General features: G+C 39.8%; 1 protein-coding gene across 1 annotated transcript in view; it reads left to right on the top strand.

Annotated features, from left to right (window-relative positions):
* The window catches only part of LOC115207261 (transcription factor AP-2-delta), a 34,508-nt gene that overhangs the window by 5,703 nt on the left and 5,492 nt on the right, over positions 1-23,313 (top strand). Inside the window, exons 4-7 of the mRNA XM_029774275.1 lie at positions 6,791-6,956; positions 7,958-8,076; positions 10,181-10,322; positions 10,441-10,554. Of these exons, the coding sequence (XP_029630135.1) occupies positions 6,791-6,956; positions 7,958-8,076; positions 10,181-10,322; positions 10,441-10,554 (541 nt within the window). The remainder of the gene's footprint in view (positions 1-6,790; positions 6,957-7,957; positions 8,077-10,180; positions 10,323-10,440; positions 10,555-23,313) is intronic.

Genomic DNA, 23,313 nt, shown 5'->3' with positions numbered 1-23,313 from the left:
CAGAAATAGTCGTAATAATACAGTAATAATAGTAACAATAATAACTGTAAAAATAGTAACAATAATAACAGTAATAATAAAGGTAATAATAATAACAGTAACAATAATAACAGTAGCAACAATAACAGTAATAATAACAGCTGTAATAACAGTAATAATAACAGCTGTAATAACAGTAATAACAGTAATAATAACAGCTGTAATAACAGTAATAATAACAGTCATACAGACAGTTCTAATAACAGTTCTAGTAATCGTAATAATAATTGTTATAATAACAGTAATTCTAGTAATAATAACAGTTATAGTAACCGTAATAATAATAGTTATAATAACCGTAATAATAACAGTAATAACAATTACAGTAATAAGAAAGGTAATAATAATGACACTAATAATAGTAATAATAATAATAACAGTAATAGGATTAATATTAATAACATAAATAATATAGTTATAACAACACAAATAATTACAGTAATAATAACAATAATAATAGTAATTCTAACAGTTATAATGATAGTCGTTTGGTAATTTCATTGTATGGCAGGCACATTAATAATTGAAGGATGTTTTGGTAATTTCATTGTTTGGCCTTCACAGTAATAACATAATTTATTTTTTATGTAATTTCATTGTGTTGGCCTTCACAGTAATAATGGAAGGATGTTTTGATGTTATTTCATTATGTTGAGCTTCACAGTAATAACAGAAGGATGTTTTAATGTCATTAGTGAAAACTTATGGCTGTTTTTATTACTTGTTATCTTTGACAAATTGGAAATTAACTGTATAATGAAATATATCCTGAGGGTGTAGAAATAGATCATTACAACTCTGAATGTTATTCCTGCTGATTTGAATCCACTAGGCTGTTGACTTTTCCATTTGTTTGTGTGGTAAAGTAAATAAAATGTCAATTAAAAACAAAAATTAGAACATTTAAATAAAAACTTTTAGCTAGAGCTAAAGGGACAACAAAAATCAAACGGCTTTCTGGTATTTTACCCCATCACTTTCTGTTGATGTGAAAGTATTTACCCCATCACTTTCTGTTGATGTGAAAGTATTTACCCCATCACTTTCTGTTGATGTGAAAGTATTTACCCCATCACTTTCTGTTGATGTGAAAGTATTTTACCCCATCACTTTCTGTTGATGTGAAAGTATTTACCCCATCACTTTCTGTTGATGTGAAAGTATTTACCCCATCACTTTCTGTTGATGTGAAAGTATTTACCCCATCACTTTCTGTTGACGTGAAAGAAGCAAAGAAGGCGTTATTATTCCGTTATTCTCGAGCTATAAACACGTGTAATCTTCCACTGAGGAGCCTGTGTATAGTAGTTAATGTTTCATAAATCAAATCAAAGTTTATTTGTCACGTGCACCGAGTACAACAGGTGTAGTAGACCTTACAGTGAAATGCTTACTTACAGGCTCTAACCAATAGTGCAAAAAAGGTATTAGGTGAACAATAGGTAGGTAAAGAAATAAAAACAACTGTAAAAAGACCGTGAAAAATAACAGTAGAGAGGCTATATACAGTAGGGAGGCTATATACAGTAGAGAGGCTATATACAGTAGAGAGGCTATATACAGTAGAGAGGCTATATACAGTAGGGAGGCTATATACAGTAGAGAGGCTACATACAGTAGAGAGGCTATATACAGTAGAGGCTATATACAGTAGAGAGGTTACATACAGTAGAGAGGCTATATACAGTAGAGAGGCTATATACAGTAGGGAGGTTATATACAGTAGAGAGGTTATATACAGTAGAGAGGCTATATACAGTAGAGAGGCTATATACAGTAGAGAGGATATATACAGTAGAAAGGCTACATACAGTAGAGAGGCTATATACAGTAGAGAGGATATATACAGTAGAGAGGTTATATACAGTAGAGAGGTTATATACAGTAGAGAGGTTACATACAGTAGAGAGGCTATATACAGTAGAGAGGCTATATACAGTAGAGAGGCCATATACAGTAGAGAGGTTATATACAGTAGAGAGGCTATATACAGTGGAGAGGCTATATACAGTAGAGAGGCTATATACAGTAGAGAGGCTATATACAGTAGAGAGACTATATACAGTAGAGAGGCTATATACAGTAGAGAGGCTATATACAGTAGAGAGGCTATATACAGTAGAGAGGTTACATACAGTAGGGAGGCTATATACAGTAGGGAGGCTATATACAGTAGAGAGGCTATATACAGTAGAGAGGCTATATACAGTAGCGAGGCTATATACAGTAGAGAGGCTACATACAGTAGAGAGGCTATATACAGTGGAGAGGCTATATACAGTAGAGAGGCTATATACAGTAGAGAGACTATATACAGTAGAGAGGCTATATACAGTAGAGAGGCTATATACAGTAGAGAGATTACATACAGTAGAGAGGCTATATACAGTAGAGAGGCTATATACAGTAGAGAGGCTATATACAGTAGGGAGGCTATATACAGTAGAGAGGCTATATACAGTGGCATAAACTGTCTAGGTGTGTGTATATGTGTGTGTGTGTGCTACTCTGTCTAGGTGTTTTTTTTGTTGAGGGGGGTGTTCTGGTAGCTTGATGCGGAATCTCTCCGCTATCACTTTTGGTTAATGGTGTGTAGGATTTAGCCGCGAGCTCCACTGCTCCAACCATCACAACCAATAATCTTTGCTTTACCTCGCGCTCCCGTATCGATAGCTTCTCTCGCCTCGGGCGGCCGCTTTGATATGCTAATGCTGCGCGGCCCGAATTCAGCTGAGATCATATTAATGTTGTTCTTTCTGACGCCGGCTTTGGCGCCATGAATATTCACACAACCTTTTTCAAAAGAAATCTCTCCAGAAACGCGGCTCCTACTTAGAGCACTGTCTGTGTTTTAATCACCAGCATCCCACCAAGCCTTCAGCATCTGATCAAGCTTATCACCCTCCACGTGCACGCGCCCTCTCTCAGACGGCTGCTGGGTTTGTGTGGGCTGTGCTGCCTTGTGACAGGTGCTATAAACATTGTGGTTAAAATAGGAGGAGAATGACATTTGGCCCATGTCTCATTTTCTTTAATTTTCATGGTAAACTTGTAAAAGGCGCTTGATTCCGAGTGTGATCCCGCCGCTGCTCCGCCGCTGCCCGAGGCTACTCTCCGCTGCTTAAATAGAGCTATCGCCTCTGGGCCCACGCGCTCCACCGTACTATCGGCAATAGCTCCTTTTCCATTGCCCGTGGCAACATAAAATACAAACTACTTTGATTCAAAACATTTTTGGAGGAATTACTATGATGTGAACTCACAGCTTTCAGAGATGTGAGCCTGACTGACATGCCAGGCCGGAAACTGTCACACAGCCGGAATTCACACACACACACGCACACACACGCACACACACGTACACGTTAGCCTATGACCATATTTAATCCTGTATCAAATAGTGAAAGACTATGGCTGGATTTGCAAGCCTTATTTAAATGAAAGTGAATCAATGTCTGTGTTCTCATTGATAAAGTGTTGTCAGTCCAACCGCCCTGTTACCCTGATGCTCTGCCTCCTAGACTGCTAGCAGCTGCTAGGGCTGTTTTCTATTTGTATTTGTTAGGGAACATCAATCTTTTAACCTTGTCTAATACAACTACACATGTTTAATGGTGAGCGAGCGTTGAGCCTTTTCTTTTCCAATTATATTTATCAGGGATCCCCATTAGTTCCTGCCAAGGCAGCAGCTACTCTTCCTGGGGTCCAATGCGTTTGGGTTAGGGTTACTTACATTACATATAAAACAAAATATACAAATGTACATCATATACAATTATTACACCACTACATATATGCAATATAAATGTATAATACCACCAAACAACAATATTACAATGTACGTGTGTGTAGAGTGCGTGTGCTAGTGTGTGTGCATATGTGTGTGTCTGTACCTGTTAGTGTGTCTCTTCCCAGGCCCCGATGTTACATAAGGTGTATTTTTATCTGTTTTGACATTCTGATTCTACTGCTGCATCAGTTACCGTATGTGGAATAGAGTTCCATGTAGTCATGGCTCTATGTAGTACTGTGCGCCCTCCCATAGTCTGTTCTGGACTTGGGGACTGTGAAGAGACCTCTGGTGGCATGTCTTGTGGGGTATGGATGGGTGTCTGAGCTGTGTGCCAGTAGTTTAAACAGACAGCTCGGTGCATTCAACATGTCAATACCTCTCATAAATACAAGTAGTGATGAAGTCAATCTCTCCAACACTTTGTTCCAGGAGAGATTGACATGCATATTATTAATATTAGCTCTCTGTGTACATCCAAGGGCCAGCCGTGCTGCCCTGTTCTGAGACAATTGTAATTTTCCTAAGTCCCTCTTTGTGGCACCTGACCACATGACTGAACAGTAGTCCAGGTGAGACAAAACTAGGGCCTGTAGGACCTGCCTTGTTGATAGTGTTGTTAAGAAGGTAGAAACTAGAGCCTGTAGGACCTGCCTTGTTGATAGTGTTGCTAAGAAGGTAGAAACTAGGGCCTGTAGGACCTGCCTTGTTGATAGTGTTGTTAAGAAGGCAGAGCAGTGCTTTATTATGGACAGACTTCTCCCCATCTTAGCTACTGTTGTGTCAATATGTTTTGACCAGGACAGTTTACAATCCAGGGTAACTCCAAGCAGTTTAGTCACCTGGCGCACGGGTCCCACCTCGACAACATCCGGTGAAATTGCAGAGCGCCAAATTCAAAATACAGAAAACGTAATATTAAACCTTCATGATAATACAAGTGTCATTCATGATTCTTTAGCTTAGAGTCTTGGCAATCTAACCGCATTGTCGGATTTCAAAAAGGCTTTACGGCGAAAGCACAGCATTCGATTATCTGAGGTCAGCGCCCCAGAACAACATATTATCCAAACAAGCACAGGCGTCACAATATCCCAAATAGCAATAAAATAAGTCACTTACCTTTGAATATCTTCCTCTGATCGCATTCACAAGAGTCCCAGGAACACAATGAATGGTCGTTTTATTCGATAAATTCCTTATTTATATCCCAAATAGTCCGTTTAGTAGGCGTCATTGAGTTCAGCAATCCACCTGTTCAGAATGCAGACATAGGAGTTCCAAAAGTTACCAGTAAAGTTTATCCAAACAAATCAAACGACATTTGTAATTCATTATTAGGTACTCTAATATCTAAATAAACGATAATATTTCATACGGAGCTAACTATTTTCAATAGGAAAGGAAAAGAACGCAGCGCGCTTCCTCGGTCACGTGCGCAATGAGACTAGTTTTGCCATGGGACTTCCTGAGGATAAACAACTATTCCTCGTTGGTTTTTCAGAATACAAGCCTGAAACCATGTATAAAGACTGTTGACATCTAGTGGAAGCCATAGGAACTGCAATTTGGGATGCGGAAGTGTTTGGTTTCAATAGCTTAAGCTTGGAATTGGCTGGCAGGTCAACAGAAAAAAAATTGGTCCTCAGGTTTTCACCTGCCAAATCAGTTCTGTTATACTCACAGACATAATTTTAACAGTTTTAGATACTTTAGAGGGTTTTCTATCCAATACTACCATGTATATGCATATCCTAGCTTCTGGGCCTGGAGGGGGTTAGGAGGTTAGGGGTAGTTAGTAGGGTTAGGAGGTTAGGGGGTAGTTAGTGGGGTTAGGAGGTTAGGGGGTAGTTAGTGGGGTTAGGAGGTTAGGGGGTAGTTAGTGGGGTTAGGGGGTAGTTAGTGGGGTTAGGAGGTTAGGGGTAGTTAGTGGGGTTAGGAGGTTAGGGGGTAGTTAGTGGGGTTAGGGGAGGTTAGGGGTAGTTAGTGGGGTTAGGAGGTTAGGGGGTAGTTAGTGGGGTTAGGAGGTTAGGGGGTAGTTAGTGGGGTTAGGAGGTTAGGGGGTAGTTAGTAGGGTTAGGAGGTTAGGGGGTAGTTAGTGGGGTTAGGAGGTTAGGGGGTAGTTAGTGGGGCTAGGAGGTTAGGGGGTAGTTAGTGGGGGTTAGGGGGGGTTAGGGGGGTTAGGAGGTTAGGGGGGTTAGGAGGTTAGGGTTAGAAGGTTAGGGGGGTTAGGAGGTTAGGGGAGGGTTAGGAGGTTAGGGGAGGGTTAGGAGGTAAGGGGGGTTATAGGGGTTAGGGGGGGTTAGGGGTTAGGGGGGGTTAGGAGGTTAGGGGGGGGGGTTAGGGGGGGTTAGGAGTTTAGGGGGGTTAGGGGAGGGTTAGGAGGTTAGGGGGGTTAGGAGGTTAGGGGAGGGTTAGGAGGTTAGGGGGGTTGAGAGGTTAGGGTTAGGGGGTTAGGGAGGGTTAGGAGGTTAGGGTTAGGAGGTTGGGGGGTTAGGGTTAGGAGGTTAGGGGAGGGTTAGGAGGTTAGGGTTAGGGTTAGGGGAGGGTTAGGAGGTTAGGGGGGGTTAGGGTTTAGGGTTAGGGTTAGGGGAGGGTTGGGAGGTTAGGGTTAGGGGGTTAGGGAGGGTTAGGAGGTTAGGGTTAGGAGGTTAGGGGGTTAGGGTTAGGGTTATGGTTAGGAGGTTAGGGGAGGGTTAGGAGGTTAGGGGGGGTTAGGGGGTAAGGGTTAGGAGGTTAGGGGGGTTAGGAGGTTAGGGGGGGTTAGGGTTAGGGTTAGGTCCCTGAACCCTATATGTTACTAGTGTTTGTTTAACATGTGTATATGTGTTGTGTCTAGGAGGTACCTGTGTGGTTAGGGGAGGGTTAGGGGAGGGTTAGGGGAGGGTTAGGGTTAGGGGAGGGTTAGGAGGTTAGGGTTAGGGTTAGTGTTTATTTGTTGTGTTACTGTGTTCTATCTAGGAGGTACCTGTGTGGTGAACCCTACAGATCTGTTCTGCTCTGTCCCCGGCCGTCTGTCCCTCCTGAGCTCAACCTCTAAATATAAAGTCACCATCGCTGAGGTGAAGAGACGCCTCTCGCCTCCAGAGTGTCTCAACGCCTCACTTCTGGGAGGAATATTACGCAGGTACAGACACACACACAATGGCACACGGACATGCACACACATACACACACACACACACACACGCACACGCACACGCACACGCACACGCACACACACACACACACACACACACACGCGCACACACACACACACACACACACACACACACACACACACACACACAAACACGAACAGACACACACACACGTTCACTCACTCAATACTACTAAACATTTTGAAGCTAAACATGTATATAATTTTCAAAGACTGAAATGATAACAAAAACATGAATAATGGAGTTCTGCTATTAGCCAATAGAAACACATTGAATAACAGATAGTCCTTTCTGCTATTAGCCCATAGAAACACATTGAATAACAGATTACTGCTATTAGCCCATAGAAACACATTGAATAACAGATTCACTACATGGAACAACAGTCCCCCAATATTTTTTAAGTATCTCTCCTATATCTGATAGATATAAGAAAGATCAGGAAACATATATAATTTTTTACATGTATTTAACCCTTTATTTTTGACAATAAACAGTCTCCATATATAGTTCCATTCATTTTTTCAACTGATAGCGGGGGACCTTCAGACGAATCCAGTGAGGCCTGGGGGGATCCTAGAGCAAAACCAACACTGCTCTAGCTCTGTTACCTTTCACCTCAGATGGGATGTCTCCTGGTCTGACCAACACCGCTCTAGCTCTGTTACCTTTCACCCCAGATGGGATGTCTCCTGGTCTGACCAACACTGCTCTAGCTCTGTTACCTTTCACCCCAGATGCGGAAGTACGATATAGGCAGATGTGGTGGATTGAGATGCATCCAATGCAAAAAACAATACAGATATCTTGAGCTTAAACTGCCAGAGATGAAACCTAATGCTAATGCTAATTATATTACCGCGTGTGACCGGAGATCAACTTTAGGGGGTTAATTGATATTAATATGCTAATTATTTTTACGAGATGATACTATATTTTATTGCTGTGATAATGTATTTTAATGCAGAGCTAAGTCTAAGAATGGTGGTCGTTGTCTGAGAGAGAAGTTGGATCGACTGGGACTCAACCTGCCAGCTGGACGGAGAAAAGCTGCCAACGTTACACTCCTCACCTCTCTGGTGGAAGGTAGGAATAACTCATCCCTCTATCAATCTGGACCACCTAATATAAATCATCTCTCTATCAATCTAAACCTAATAAAACGAATCCCTTTGTCAATCTACACCGTCTAGGAAAACTCACCTTCTAATATGTCTCATCCCTCTATCAATCAACACCTTCAATAAAAATAATCCCTCTATAAATCTAGACTTCCTAAAAAAAACTCATCCATTAATCAATTTAAACCTTATAATAAAATTCATCCTCTATCAATCTAATCTAATCAATCTACACCTCCTAATAAAACTCATCCCTCTGTCAATCTACACCTCCTAATCAAATTACACCTGCTAATAAAAGTCATCCTTCTAACCCTAACCCTAACCCCATAACCCCCCTAATCTCCCTCCATCAATATAAAACTCATCCCTTTATCAAACCACATCTAATACAACTCATCCCTCTATCAATCTACGCCTCCTAATACAAATCATCCCTCTATCAATCTACACCTCCTGATAAAACTCACCCCTCAATCAAACTACACCTCCTAATAAAACTGATCCCTCAATCAATATAGACCTCCTAATTAGACTCATCCCTCAATCAATTTACACCTTCTAATACAACCCATCCCTGTATCAATCTACTCATTCCGATAAAACTCATCCCTCTATAAATCTACACCTCCTAATATAACTCATCCCTCTATTAATCTACACATAAAAAACTCATCCCTCTGTCAATCTACACCTTCAAATAAAACTCATCCCTCTATCAATCTACACCTTCTTATACAACTCATCCCTCTTTCAATCTATACCTCCTAATTAAACTCATCCCTCTATCAATCTACACCTTCTTATAAAACTCATCCCTGTATCAATTTGGACATACTAATAAAAACTCATCCATCTATCACTCTACATCTTCTATTAAAAGTCATCATTCTCTCAGTCTACACCTTCTAATAAAACTCATCCCTCTATCAATCTGGCCATCCTAATAAAACTCATCCCTCTATCAATCTGGACATCCTAATAAAACTCATCCCTCTATCAATCTGGACATCCTAATAAAACTCATCCCTCTATCAATCTGGACATCCTAATAAAACTCATCCCTCTATCAATCTACACCTCAGAATAAAACTCATCCCTCTATCAATCTGGACATCCTAATAAAACTCATCCCTCTATCAATCTGGACATCCTAATAAAACTCATCCCTCTATCAATCTGGATATCCTAATAAAACTCATCCCTCTATCAATCTGGCCATCCTAATAAAACTCATCCCTCTATCAATCTGGACATCCTAATAAAACTCATCCCTCTATTAATCTGGACATCCTAATAAAACTCATCCCTCTATCAATCTGCACCATTAAAACCCATCACTCTATCAATCTACTCATTCTGATAAATCTAATCCCTCTATTAATCTGCACCTTAACAACTCATCCCTCTATCAATCTACCCCTTTATATGACTCATCCTTCTATCTACATCTCCTAATACAACTCACCCCTCTATCAATCCACACCTCCTAGTAAAACTCATCCCTCTATCAATAAACACGTCCTAATAAAACTCATCCCTCCATCATTCCACAGCTCCTAATACAGCTCATCACTCTGTCAATCTACTCATTCTGATAAGTCTCATCCCTCTATTAATCTGCACCATAACAACTCATCCATCTATCAACCTACACCCCCTAATAAAACTCCTCCCTCTGTCAATCTACACCTAATAAAACTCCTCCCTCTGTCAATCTACACCTAATAAAACTCCTCCCTCTGTCAATCTACACCTAATAAAACTCCTCCCTCTGTCAATCTAAACCTTCTAATAAAACTCCTCCCTCTGTCAATCTAAACCTTCTTATAAAACTCATACTTCTGTCAATATACACCTAATAAAACTCATCCCTCTATCAATCTACACCTAATAAAACACATCACTTTATAAATCTTCACCTAGTAAATCTCAACCTTCTATCAAACTACACCTCTGAATAAAAATAATCTACACCTCCTAATTATACTCATCCCTCTATCAATCTTCTCCTCCTAATAAAACATGTTTGTGTGTGTACGTGTACATGTATGTATGTGTTTGTGTAGGTGAGGCACTCCACCTGGCTAGAGACTTTGGTTATACGTGTGAGACAGAGTTTCCTACCAAGGCAGCAGGAGAACACCTAGCCAGACAACACAATGAACCCAAGGAGACCAGCGGACGCAAGAAGATGGTGCTGGCCACCAAGTAAGACAAACACACACACACACACACACACACACACACACACACACACACACACACACACATATTGAACTCTTAACCTCTAACCCCTAACCTCTTACCTTTGCCCTGTGACATTTAGACAGATCTGTAAAGAGTTCCAGGACCTGTTGAGTCAGGACCGTTCTCCTCTTGGCTCCTCCAGACCCACACCCATACTGGACCTGGATATACAGAGACACCTCACACACTTCAGGTACACACACACACACACACACACACACACACACACACACACACACACACACACACACACACACACACACACACACACACACACACACACCATCTTCAGCTGTTCTGAGCTGCACTTCATAATGTCATTTGACCCCACATGAACATGACAGTATCAACTCTGGTGACTGACTCACAGTCTCAGGAAGCAACCTTGTGGTATCCTGAACTTTGACCCCACATGAACATGACAGTATCAGCTCTGGTGGCTGACTCACAGCCTCGGGAAGAAACCTGGTGATATCCTGAACTTTTGCCCGAAGAAAACACAAAGTCTTTGCCCCAGGTACAGATATATGCCTCACCATCTAACTCCCTGTCACAATAGCCAGAATGATCCGGCCTCTGTCTTGAAGCAGATTGTGAGGTCAGAGCCACAGAACTCACCTGTGAAGAGGGCTGCTGAGACGCCGGCTGTGTGCAGGCCACAACAGCCAAAGGGACAGAGCTCTGATCCAGAGAGTGGTGTTTCAGGCTGTGTGCAGGCCACAACAGCCAAAGGGACAGAGCTCTGATCCAGAGAGTGGTGGTTCAGGCTGTGTGCAGGCCAAAACAGCCAAAGGGACAGAGCTCTGATCCAGAGAGTGGTGTTTCAGGCTGCGTGCAGGCCACAACAGCCAAAGGGACAGAGCTCTAATCCAGAGAGTGGTGGTTCAGGCTGTGTGCAGGCCACAACAGCCAAAGGGACAGAGCTCTGATCCAGAGAGTGGTGGTTCAGGCTGTGTGCAGGACACAACAGCCAAAGGGACAGAGCTCTGATCCAGAGAGCATGGCCCAGCGGAGGGAGGCCACAACAGCCAAAGGGACAGAGCTCTGATCCAGAGAGCACGGCCCAGCGGAGGGGGGCCACGGTGGTCCAGGCTGTGCCCAGGCATTTGATTGACTAGGACAGGGAGAGGTAGCTGGGGCATCCACTGCCATGGATGGAACACCAAGCCCCCGGCAGAAGACAGCTGATACATGGGTTCAAAGATATTTGAAAGTCTTAAATCCAGGCGCGGGGGAGGAAGGGTGCCGCGCCGAGAATGATTCTTCTCAATCTTTCTGGTTCCGACACGCATCCATTTACGCTCACCTAGAGTCAAACAATGAGCAGCATTTTCTGGTTCAAGCTAGTAGAGGGGTGCAGTGGTGGAAACTGATCAGAGTCCAGGAAGGCCCCATTAAGATCCTCTTGGATGTTTTGATAGGAAGCATTTAAAGATGCTGATAGTCTGATAGAATCCTTATTCAGTTCAAGGCGCTTGGTCAAATGGGGTTAGGGTTAGGATTGCTAACCCTAACCCTAACCCTAACCCTAACCCTAACCCTTATTCAGTTCAAGGCGCTTGGTCAAATGTATAATAATAATCCTTTCTTTAGCTGCATCAAGATCCATCGGATCGTGACAACAACAAATATGTGGCAGATTATACATTTAACAGCACGCGACACACCAGCAGATTCAAACGAGTTTTGACAGCTGCACGCCAACAGTCCAAGGGAACAAACATTTTCCGGCTCCACCCCGCACAACTGTGTTGGTTTGTCTTTCGTTGAATGTGAAGAGCAAGAGAGAAGCGCAGGGGGGCGGGTGATGTCTCGGTCAGCTGTCAGCGGCAGGTAGCCGGCTGTTCCTTGCTATGCACCGGCCCGGCTACGTGTTAGTGTTCGGTGTAGCCGCTCAGAGCTGATCCGGGGTGTTCCCAGTGTCTGTAGTCATGGGGGTGTTTGCTGCAGGAGGGACTGGTGCACTTCACAAAATAGATGGTGTCATGAGGGAGGGAAATTATGTGGATATATTGAAGCAACATCTCAAGACATATCAGTCAGGAAGTTAAAGCTTGGTCGCAAATGGGTCTTCTAAATGGACAATGACCCCAAGCATACTTCCACAGTTGTGGCAAAATTGCTTAAGGACAACAAAGTCAAGGTATTGGAGTGGCCATCACAAAGCCCTGACCTCAATCCCATAGAACATTTGTGGGCAGAACTGAAAAAATGTGTGCGAGCAAGGAGGCCTACAAACCTGACTCAGTTACACCAGCTCTGTCAGGAGGAATGGGCCACAATTCACCCAACTTATTGTGGGAAGCTTGTGGAAGGCTACCCGAAACGTTTGACCCAAGTTAAACAATTTAAAGGCAATGCTACCAAATACTAATTGAGTGTATGTAAACTTCTGACCCACTGGGAATGTGATGAAAGAAATAAAAGCTGAAATAAATCATTCTCTCTACTATTATTATGACATTTCACATTCTTAAAATAAAGTGATCATCCTAACTGACCTAAGACAGGGAATTTTTACTAGGATTAAATGTCAGGTATTGTGAAAAACGGAGTTTAAATGTATTTGGCTAAGGTGTATGTAAACTTCCGCCTTCAACTGTATATAGCGTAAACATAGTGCACACATAGTGTATATATAGTGTCTATATAGTGTCTATATAGTATATTTATAATGTCTCTATAGTGTGCATATGGTGTCTATATAGTGTATATATAGCATCTATATTGTGTCAATATCGTGTATATAGTGTTAATATGGTGTATATATAGAGTATATAGTGTATATAGAGTGTATATATAGTGTCAATGTAGTTTATTTATGGTGTCTTTATAATGTCTATATTGTGTCTCTATAGTATATTGTATATAGTGTGTGAATATATATACAGTGAGGGGAAAAAGTATTTGATCCCCTGCTGATTTTGTACGTTTGCCCACTGACAAAGAAATGATCAGTCTATAATTTTAATGGTAGGTTTATTTGGGAGTGCTCCTAATCTCAGTTTGTTACCTGTATAAAAGACACCTCTCCACAGGAGCAATCAATCAATCAGATTCCAAACTCTCCACCATGGCCAAGACCAAAGAGCTCTCCAAGGATGTCAGGGACAAGATTGTAGACCTACACAAGGCTGGAATGGGCTACAAGACCATCGCCAAGCAGCTTGGTGAGAAGGTGACAACAGTTGGCGCGATTATTTGCAAATGGAAGAAACACAAAAGAACTGTCAATCTCCCTCGGCCTGGGGCTCCATGCAAGATCTCACCTTGTGGAGTTGCAATGATCATGAGAACGGTGAGGAATCATCCCAGAACTACACAGGAGGATCTTGTCAATGATCTCAAGGCAGCTGGGACCATAGTCACCAAGAAAACAATTGGTAACACACTACGCCATGAAGGACTGAAATCCTGCAGCGCCCGCAAGGTCCCACTGCTCTAGAAAGCACATATACATGCCTGTCTGAAGTTTGCCAATGAACATCTGAATGATTCAGAGGACAACTGGGTGAAAGTGTTGTGGTCAGATGAGACCAAAATGGAGCTCTTTGGCATCAACTCAACTCGCCGTGTTTGGAGGAGGAGGAATGCTGCCTATGACCCCAAGAATACCATCCCCACCGTCAAACATGGAGGTGGAAACATTATGCTATAGGGGTGTTTTTGCTAAGGGGACAGGACAACTTCACCGCATCAAAGGGACGATGGATGGGGCCATGTACCGTCAAATCTTGGGTGAGAACCTCCTTCCCTCAGCCAGGGCATTGAAAATGGGTCGTGGATGGGTATTCCAGCATGACAATGACGCAAAACACATGGCCAAGGCAACAAAGGAGTGGCTCAAGAAGAGGCACATTAACCTCTCTGGGCTAGCCAGTTGAATCCCGTGGCGCGTTATTCAAATACCTTAGAAATGCTATTACTTCAATTTCTCAAACATATGACTATTTTACAGCATTTTAAAGACAAGACTCTCGTTAATCTAACCACACTGTCCGATTTCAAAAAGGCTTTACAACGAAAGCAAAACATTAGATTATGTCAGCAGAGTACCCAGCCAGAAATAATCAGACACCCATTTTTCAAGCTAGCATATAATGTCACATAAACCCAAACCACAGCTAAATGCAGCACTAACCTTTGATGATCTTCATCAGATGACAATCTTAGGACATTTTGTTATACAATACATGCATGTCTGTTCAATCAAGTTCATATTTATATCAAAAACCAGCTTTTTACATTAGCAGGTGACTAGCATGTGACTAGCATTCCAACCGAACACTTCCGGTGAATTTACTAAATTACTCACGATAAACGTTCACAAAAAACATAACAAATATTTTAAGAATTATAGATACAGAACTCCTCTATGCACTCGATATGTCCAATTTTAAAATAGCTTTTCGGTGAAAGCACATTTTGCAATATTCTAAGTAGATAGCCCGGCATCACAGGGCTCGCTATTTAGACACCTAGCAAGTTTAGCACTCACCAAAGTCAGATTTACTATAAGAAAAATGTTATTACCTTTGCTGTCTTTGTCAGAATGCACTTCCAGGACTTCTACTTCAATAACAAATGTTGGTTTGGTCCCAAATAATCCATTGTTATATCCAAATAGCGGCGTTTTGTTCGTGCGTTCAAGACACTATCCAAAAGGGTAAATAAGGGTTACGAGCACGACGCATTTCGTGACAAAAAAATCAAAATATTCCATTACCGTACTTCGAAGCATGTCAACCGCTGTTTAACATCAATTTTTATGCCATTTTTCTCTTAAAAAAGCGATAATATTCCGACCGGGAAATCGTTTTTTATTACAAAGAGAGTGAAAGTAAAAGCATGCTATCCCCTCATGCACGAGCCTCAGTCTGATGGCCCTCTGATAGAGCACTTGCCAAACGCGCTAGTGTGTTTCAGCCTGGGCCTTGAATTACGTCATTCAGCTTTTTCCCGGGTTCTGAGAGCCTATGGGAGCCGTAGGAAGTGTCATGTCATGCCAGAGATCCCCTGTTTTTGTTAGAGATGATCAAGGAGGGCAAGAAATGGTCAGACAGGCCACTTCCTGTAAGGAATCTTCTCAGGTTTTGGCCTGCCAAATGAGTTCTGTTATACTCACAGACACCATTCAAACAGTTTTAGAAACTTTAGGGTGTTTTCTATCCAAAGCCAATAATTATATGCATATTCTAGTTACTGGGCAGGAGTAGTAACCAGATTAAATCGGGTACGTTTTTTATCCGGCCGTGCAAATACTGCCCCCTAGCCCCAACAGGTTAAGGTCCTGGAGTGGCCTAGCCAGTCTCCAGACCTTAATCCCATAGAAATCTGTGGAGGGAGCTGAAGGTTCGAGTTGCCAAACGTCAGCCTCGAAACCTTAATGACTTGGAGAAGATCTGCAAAGAGGAGTGGGACAAAATCCCTCCTGAGATGTGTGCAAACCTGGTGGCCAACTACAAGATACGTCTGACCTCTGTGATTGCCAACAAGGGTACTAAGTCATGTTTTGCAGAGGGGTCAAATACTTATTTACCTCATTAAAATGCAATTCTGTCTCTCACTGTTCAAATAAACCTACCATTAAAATTATAGACTGATCATTTCTTTGTCAGTGGGCAAACGTACAAAATCAGCAGGGGATCAAATACTTTTTTCCCTCACTGTATATATATATATATACACACTACCCTTCAAAAGTTTGGGGTCACTTAGAAATGTCCTTGTTTTTGAAAGAAAATCACATTTTTTGACCATTAAAATAACATCAAATTGATCAGAAATACAGTGTAGACATTGTTAATGTTGTAAATGACTATTGTAATTGGAAACGGTTGATTTTTCATGTCATTTCTACATAGGCGTACAGAGACCCATTATAAGCAACCATCACGCCTGTGTTCCAATGGCTCGTTGTGTTAGCTAATCCTTTATCATTTTAAAGGCTAATTGATCATTAGAAAACCCTTTTGCAATTATGTTAGCACAGCTGAAAACTGTTGTCCTGATTAAAGAAGCAATAAATCTGCCTTCCTTAGACAAGTTGTGTATCTGGAGCTTCAGCATTTGTGGGTTCGATTACAGGCACAAAATGGCCAGAAACAAAGCCCTTTCTTCCGAAACTCGTCAGTCTATTCTTGTTCTGAGAAATGAAGGCTATTCCATGCGAGAAGTTGCCAAGAAACTGAAGATCTCGTACAACGCTGTGTACTACTCCCTTCACAGAACCGCACAAACTGGCTTTAACCAAAATAGAAAGAGGAATGGGAGGCCACGGTGCAAATCTGAGCAAGAGGACAAGTACATGTCCAGTTTGAAAAAACAGATGCCTCACAAGTCCTCAAATGGCAGCTTCATTAAATAGTACCCACAAAACACCAGTCTCAACATCAACAGTGAAGATGCGACTCCGGGATGCTGGCCTTCTTGGCAGAGTTGCAGAGAAAAAGCCATATCTCAGACTGGCCAATAAAAAGAAAATATTAAGATGGGCAAAAAAACACAGACACTGGACAGAGAAAGAGTGGAAAAGGGTATTATGGACAGGCTAATCTAAGTTTGAGGTGTTCGGATCACAAAGAAGAACATTCGTGAGATGCAGAAAAAATGAAAAGATGCTGGAGGAGTGCTTGATGCCATCTGTCATTATGGTGGAGGCAATGTGATGGTCTGGGGGTGCTTTGGTGCTGGTAAAGTGGGAGATTTGTATAGGGTAAAAGGGATCTTGAAAAATGAAGGCTATCACTCCATTTTGCAACGCCAAGCCATACCCTGTGGACGGCACTTAATTGGAGCCAATTTCCTCCTACAACAGGACAATGACCCAAAGCACAGCTCCAAACTAAACAATAACTATTTAGGGAAGAAGCAGTCAGCTGGTATTCTGTCTGTAATGGAGTGGCCAGCACAGTCACCGGATCTCAACCCTATTGAGCTGTTGTGGGAGCAGCTTGACCGTATGGTACGTAAGAAGTGCCCATCAAGCCAATCCAACTTGTGGGAGGTGCTTCAGGAAGCATGGGGTGAAATCTCTTCAGATTACCTCAACAAATTGACAACTAGAAAGCCAAAGGTCAGCAAGGCTGTAATTGCTGAAAATTGAGGATTTTTTGAAGAAAGCAAAGTTTGAAGGACAGAATTATTATTTCAATTAAGAATCATTATTTATAACCTTGTCAACGTCTTCACTATATTTCCTATTCATTTTGCAACACATTTCATGTTAGTTTTCATGGAAAACAAGGACATTTCTTAGTGACCCCAAACGTTTGAACAGTAGTGTATATAGTACATATCTAGTGCCTATATTGTGTCTAAATAATATACATATTGTGTCTATATAGTGTCTATATAACGTCTATATAATGTCTATATAGTGTGTAGACAGTGTATATATGGTATGAATAGTGTCTTCATATTGTCCATATAGGGAATATAGTGTTTATATTGTGTCTATATGCTGTATATAGAGTATATGTTGCATATATAGTGTATATGTAGAGTATATATTGTCTATATAGTTTATATAGTATCTATATAGTGTATATATAGAGTATATGTTGACTATATAGCTGATATCGTGTTTATTTTGTGTATGTAGTATATTAAGTGCATATATAGTGTATGTATATATTTGCTATATAGTGGCAATATAATGTATATATAGTGTAAAGATAGTGTATATATAGTGTCTATATAAAGTACATATAGTATTTATATAGTGTCTATATAGTGGCTATATAATGTATATATAGTGTAAAGATAGTGTATATATAAAGTACATATAGTATTTATATAGTGTCTATATAGTGGCTATATAATGTACATATAGTGTAAACATAGTGTATATATAATGTCTATATAATGTACATATAGTATTTATATAGTGTCTCTATAGTGGCTATATAATGTACATATAGTATTTATATAGTGTCTATATAGTGGTTATATAATGTACATATAGTGTAAACATAATGTATATATATAGTGTCTATATAATGTACATATAGTGTAAACATAGTGTATATATAGTGTCTATATAATGTACATATAGTATTTATATAGTGTCTATATAGTGGCTATATAATGTACATATAGTATTTATATAGTGTCTATATAGTGGCTTTATAACGTACATATAGTGTAAACATAGTGTATATATATAGTGTCTATATAGTGGCTATATAATGCACATATACAGTACAAAAAAACAAAAAAAATGCATGAAATGAAAATGAAATGTATGTATTCACTACTGTAAGTCGCTCTGGATAAGAGCGTCTGCTAAATGACTAAAATGTAAAATGTACATATAGTGTAAACATAGTGTATATATAGTGTCTATATAGTGTCTTTATAATGTACATATAGTGTAAACATAGTGTATATATAGTGTCTTTATAATGTACATATAGCCTTTATATAGTGGCTATATAATGTACATATAGTGTAAACATAGTGTATATATAGTGTCTCTATAATGTACATATAGTGTAAACATAGTGTATATATAGTGTCTATATAATGTACATATAGTATTTATATAGTGTCTATATAGTGGCTATATAATGTACATATAGTATTTATATAGTGTCTATATAGTGGTTATATAATGTACATATAGTGTAAACATAATGTATATATATAGTGTCTATATAATGTACATATAGTGTAAACATAGTGTATATATAGTGTCTATATAATGTACATATAGTATTTATATAGTGTCTATATAGTGGCTATATAATGTACATATAGTATTTATATAGTGTCTATATAGTGGCTTTATAATGTACATATAGTGTAAACATAGTGTATATATAGTGTCTATATAGTGTCTTTATAATGTACATATAGTGTAAACATAGTGTATATATATAGTGTCTATATAATGTACATATACAGTACAAAAAAAAATAAAAAATGCATGAAATGAAAATGAAATGTATGTATTCACTACTGTAAGTCGCTCTGGATAAGAGCGTCTGCTAAATGACTAAAATGTAAAATGTACATATAGTGTAAACATAGTGTATATATAGTGTCTATATAGTGTCTTTATAATGTACATATAGTGTAAACATAGTGTATATATAGTGTCTTTATAATGTACATATAGTCTTTATATAGTGGCTATATAATGTACATATAGTGTAAACATAGTGTATATATAGTGTCTCTATAATGTACATATAGTCTTTATATAGTGGCTATATAATGTACATATAGTGTAAACATAGTGTATATATAGTGTCTCTATAATGTACATATAGTCTTTATATAGTATGTAAATAGTGTCTATATAGTGTATATAGTGTCTATATAGTGTCCATATAGTATATAAATTGTTTATATAGTGTATTAATATATATATATATAGTAGAGTGTATAGTGTCTATATAGTGCATGTAGTATATGAAGCATATTAGGTGCATATAAAATGTATATAGTGTTTATTGTGAATATAGTGTATATATAGTGTCTATAAAATGTCTATATACTGTGTATATATAGTGTCTATATAGTGTGTACATAGTGTATATAGATAGTCTATGTAGTGTACAAAATATGTATATAATCTAGATAGTGTCTATATATATAGACACTATATAGTGTATAAATATTGTCTATGTAGTGTATATATAGTGTCTATATAGTGTGTACATAGTGTATTTAGATAGTCTATGCAGTGTACATAATATGTATATAATCTAGATAGTGTCTATATATATATATATATATAGACACTATATAGTGTATAAATATTGTCTATGTAGTGTGTATATAGTGAATATATAGTGTGTACAGTGTCAATATAGTGGCTATATAATATACACTGCTCAAAAAAATAAAGGGAACACTTAAACAACACAATGTAACTCCAAGTCAATCACACTTCTGTGAAATCAAACTGTCCACTTAGGAAGCAACACTGATTGACAATACATTTCACATGCTGTTGTGCAAATGGAATAGACAACAGGTGGAAATTATAGGCAATTAGCAAGACACCCCCAATAAAGGAGTGGTTCTGCAGGTGGGGACCACAGACCACTTCTCAGTTCCTATGCTTCCTGGCTGATGTTTTGGTCACTTTTGAATGCTGGCGGCTTTCACTCTAGTGGTAGCATGAGACGGAGTCTACAACCCACACAAGTGGTTCAGGTAGTGCAGCTCATCCAGGATGGCACATGAATGCGAGCTGTGGCAAGAAGGTTTGCTGTGTCTGTCAGCGTAGTGTCCAGAGCATGGAGGTGCTACCAGGAGACAGGCCAGTACATCAGGAGACGTGGAGGAGGCCGTAGGAGGGCAACAACCCAGCAGTAGGACCGCTACCTCCGCCTTTGTGCAAGGAGGAGCAGGAGGAGCACTGCCAGAGCCCTGCAAAATGACCTCCAGCAGGCCACAAATGTGCATGTGTCTGCTCAAACGGTCAGAAACAGACTCCATGAGGGTGGTATGAGGGCCCGACGTCCACAGGTGGGGGTTGTGCTTACAGCCCAACACCGTGCAGGACGTTTGGCATTTGCCAGAGAACACCAAGATTGGCAAATTTGCCACTGGCACTCTGCTCTTCACAGATGAAAGCAGGTTCACACTGAGCACGTGACAGACATGACAGAGTTTGGAGACGCCGTGGAGAACGTTCTGCTGCCTGCAACATCCTCCAGCATGACCGGTTTGGCGGTGAGTCAGTCATGGTGTGGGGTGGCATTTCTTTGGGGGGCCGCACAGCCCTCCATGTGCTCGGCAGAGGTAGCCTGACTGCCATTAGGTACCGAGATGAGATCCTCAGACCCCTTGTGAGACCATATGCTGGTGTGGTTGGCCCTGGGTTCCTCCTAATGCAAGACAATGCTAGACCTCATGTGGCTGGAGTGTGTCAGCAGTTCCTGCAAGAGGAAGGCATTGATGCTATGGACTGGCCCGCCCGTTCCCCAGACCTGAATCCAATTGAGCACATCTGGGACATCATGTCTCGCTCCCATCCACCAACGCCACGTTGCACCACAGACTGTCCAGGAGTTGGTGGATGCTTTAGTCCAGGTCTGGGAGGAGATCCCTCAGGAGACCATCCGCCACCTTATCAGGAGCATGCCCAGGCGTTGTAGGGAGGTCATACAGGCACGTGGAGGCCACACACACTACTGAGCCTCATTTTGACTTGTTTTAAGGACATTACATCAAAGTTGGATCAGCCTGTAGTGTGGTTTTCCACTTTAATTTTGAGTGTGACTCCAAATCCAGACCTCCATGGGTTGATAAATTGGATTTCCATTGATTATTTTTGTGTGATTTTGTTGACAGCACATTCAACTATGTAAAGAAAAAAGTATTTAATAAGATTATTTATTTCATTCAGATCTAGGATTTAAGTGTTCCCTTTATTTTTTTGAGCAGTATATATATAGTGTATTCATAGTGTATATATATGATATAGAGTCTATATATAATGCGTATAAAGTTTATATATAATGTCTATATAGTGTATATATGTATATAGTGTATATATATATTCTCTATATTGTCTATATAGTGTCTATATAGTGTATATAGTGAATATATAGTGTCTATAAAGTGTATATATTGAGTCTGTATAGTGCCTATATAATGCATATATATTGTAAACGTAGCGTATATATAGTGTATACATAGTTCCTTTATAGTGTCTATATATTGTCTGTATGGTGTATATGTAGTGTCTATATAATATATATATGTCTATATCATGGACATATAGTGTTTATAGTGTATACATAGTGTCTATATAGTGTCCATATAGTGTATATAGTGTTTATATAGTGTCTATGTAGTACATAGAGTATATATCTATATAGAGATTGTATATATATATATATATATATATATTTTCACCTTTATTTAACCAGGTAAGCAAGCTGAGAACAAGTTCTCATTTACAACTGTGACCTGGCCAAGATAAAGCAAAGCTGTGCGACACAAACAACAACACAGAGTTGAGTTACACATGGAATAAACAAACATACAGTCAATAACAATAGAAAAGTCTATATACAGTGTGTGCAAATGAGGTAAGATAATAGAGGTAAGGCAATAAATAGGCCATGATGGCGAAATAATTACAATTTAGCAACTAAACACTGGAATGGTAGATGTGCAGAAGATGAATGTGCAAGTAGAGATACTGTGGTGCACAGGAGCAAAAATAATTAATAACACTATGGGGATGAGGTAGTTGGATGGGCTGTTTACAGATGGGCTATGTGCAGGTGCAGTGATCTGTGAGCTGCTCTGACAGCTGGTGCTTAAAGTTACAGAGGGAGATATGAGTCTCCAGTGTCTATATAGTGTATACATTGTCCATATTGTGTCTGACGTGTATGAATTGCATATATACTGTGTATATATCATGTCTATAACGTGTGTGTATATAGTGTATATATAGTGTCTTCTAGTGTATACTGTGTTTATCTAGTGTATATATATACACAGTATAAATTGTCTCTATAGTTTATATATATATTTTTTTGTACCTTTGTTTATCTAGGCAAGTCAGTTAAGAACACATTCTTATTTTCAATGATGGCCTAGGAACAGTGGGTTAACTGCCTTGTTCAGGGGCAGAATGACAGATTTGTACCTTGTCAGCTCAGGGATTCGATCTTGCAATCTTTTGGTTACTAGTCCAACGCTCTAACCACTAGGCTATGCTGCCGCCCCATATATATAGTGTGTATGTTGTGTATGAAGTGTATTAAGTGCATATATAGTGTATGGTGTGTATATATAGTGTCTATATAATGTCTATACAGTGTACACATAGGGTCTATATAGTGTATACTTAGTGTCTATAGTGTCTATATAGTGTATACTTAGTGTCTATAGGGTCTATATAGTGTATACTTAGTGTCTATAGTGTCTATACAGTGTATACTTACTGTCTATTGGGTCTATATAGTCTATATATATA

The sequence above is a fragment of the Salmo trutta genome, chromosome 1, assembly GCF_901001165.1.
Source record: "Salmo trutta chromosome 1, fSalTru1.1, whole genome shotgun sequence".
NCBI classification, from domain to species: Eukaryota; Metazoa; Chordata; class Actinopteri; order Salmoniformes; family Salmonidae; genus Salmo; species Salmo trutta.
This window is presented reverse-complemented; position numbering and strand designations above follow the sequence as displayed.